This window comes from Limulus polyphemus, unplaced genomic scaffold (genome assembly GCF_000517525.1).
Source record: "Limulus polyphemus unplaced genomic scaffold, Limulus_polyphemus-2.1.2 Scaffold306, whole genome shotgun sequence".
In the NCBI taxonomy this organism is placed as follows: Eukaryota; Metazoa; Arthropoda; class Merostomata; order Xiphosura; family Limulidae; genus Limulus; species Limulus polyphemus.
The window spans coordinates 326920-328915 of NW_013665916.1; the positions used below are offsets into that span (position 1 = coordinate 326920).

At 31.2% G+C, this 1996-nt stretch overlaps 1 protein-coding gene across 2 annotated transcripts in view; it reads left to right on the forward strand.

The window, feature by feature from the left end:
- The first annotated feature begins 316 nt into the window (after positions 1–316).
- The window catches only part of LOC106457243 (sulfotransferase 1C4-like), a 26088-nt gene continuing 24408 nt past the window's right edge, over positions 317–1996 (forward strand). Inside the window, exon 1 of one of the 2 annotated variants that reach the window (XM_022383072.1) lies at positions 317–1297. In XM_022383072.1, the coding sequence (XP_022238780.1) occupies positions 1135–1297 (163 nt within the window). In that variant the 5' untranslated portion in view covers positions 317–1134. The remainder of the gene's footprint in view (positions 1298–1996) is intronic. The other variant, XM_013916636.2, reaches the window with a different exon arrangement.

Here is a 1996-nt window from a genome sequence, read left to right on the forward strand (position 1 = left end):
AGGTAGAGTGCGTGAATCGTTCGTTGTGAATTATAGCGTTTGTTTAAGTTAAAGTGACTGTGGAAATTAAGTGTATTGCAAAGTTGTATTGAGAAAGAATAAACTAGTTTTATTAAAGAAAATACTTGTATTGCTGAAGTTTTTCGGAAATAATTTCTACGGAAAATTAACAAACGAACACAGAGACGTAACAATAATGTAGGATATTAAGAACGTGTAATATTATATAAGATACTGAGTACGTTAGTGCTAGCTTATTCAAATGATGGAAATTGGCGAATAAGAGGTTTAATAATCTAGATATTGATTCTGTGGAACAGCTATAAGCAGGACAGTTGGGCAACCTGGGTTATTAGGCTTGTGTATCTTTGGCAGAATATAAAATGGCAGCATTTTGGGTATTGGATAATTAAATCAACGGCATTTGGATGAAGATCGTTTTGGGCAAATAAGATTTTAATTGCTTTAATTGATAGTCTGTTAGAATGATGGGGTAGGATCATCATGGACTTAAGTGTAGAAAGTTTTAATCCTTCTTCAATGTATAATTTACGTTTCCAAACGACGACAACACCTTTCAATAAGTTTCATGACGTATGGTTTAATCACATTGTTTTGCGTTTCTATAAGTATAATGATGGTAAACTTTAAGTATATTTTTCTTCTTTGGATAAGTTTTTCTTTCTGTAGATTTTTTCGAAGTAGAGAGAATTAATGTCAGATCTGTACGTGCTGATAAAAGCATCAAGTAAGGAAATCTTTGCTTGTTCCAGGATGCAGTGATTTTATTATTATTATTGTGTTCAAGCTGTTGGATAATGTGTATTAGCACTTGGCAGTGTTGCACTTCGTCGTTATCACATAGGTCAGGGTTGGATTGTTTTTCACGTTGTGAAGATTAGATTAATTGGGCTGTATCACTGTCTTGATACGTGTCTGTATTACTACTAGTTGATGAGAAAGCCTTCGATAACGGCTTTAACAGTATATTATTATTAATCAGGTTTGAGATTGAATCTGGATGGTAGCGTCAATACGTTAAACGATTTAATATTATATTATAGGCCCTAGCTTTCACTGATTATCCATTAGACTTATAACTAAGTTAATTTATACTTGAAGTTATAGTTAAGAATGGAAGTATGTTCAGCTGATCCAAGTTTAGCAGAAACGTTCGATGTTTACTATTATAACCACTTCAGTCTCCCAAGTTTTGCATTAAGATTTTTGGAAAGCAAAGTATCCAATTTTGAGGCCAAAGAAGATGATATATACTTGGTATCGTACCCCAAAACAGGTAAACTTTTCTGAGATGGATATTCATTGTGTGCTGATTTTTAACGATTCTTTACGGTATGGGTCTACAACTTATAATTTATATTATAAATACTAGTTTTATTTGAGACTGTGAAAGAACAGTAACGCCGTAACGAAAAATCATTTTAAAGATAGGTGTAATTCACTTTTTAGTATTACTGCTACTACTACTATTCACAACTTACTTCTTAGTAATATTAATAAGCACATTTTTTCCCCATAAAAATAAAAAGAAATACAATATGTAAATTACACATGCACAATTTACTATAGAAAATAACATAAAATTATAAATAAAGATAAAAAAGTTCAAGTAAGAAATTCCAAAACCCTCTTCAGTAGTACTATTGAAATGGAGATTTATATATATATAGTTTAACAGAGATGACGATTTGTTTTGGAAAAGTCAGCCATAAAAATATAATTATCATTGAAAAATCCACAGAAATACATAGGTGCATGACATAATTTCTGCTACACTTAAGTTTAAGTTCTAGTAAACCAGGGTGTCTGCATGCTGTAGTATTAGTATTACACTATGATTTTTTTTTGTTTTGGGGAGTCAATCCTGGAAATGGGAATTTATATTTATTGGTTGTGGGAATCATTTCTGGAAATATAATAAATGTGCATGCTTATATTACACACTTACAATATACATATTGTTACGTCTCCGTGT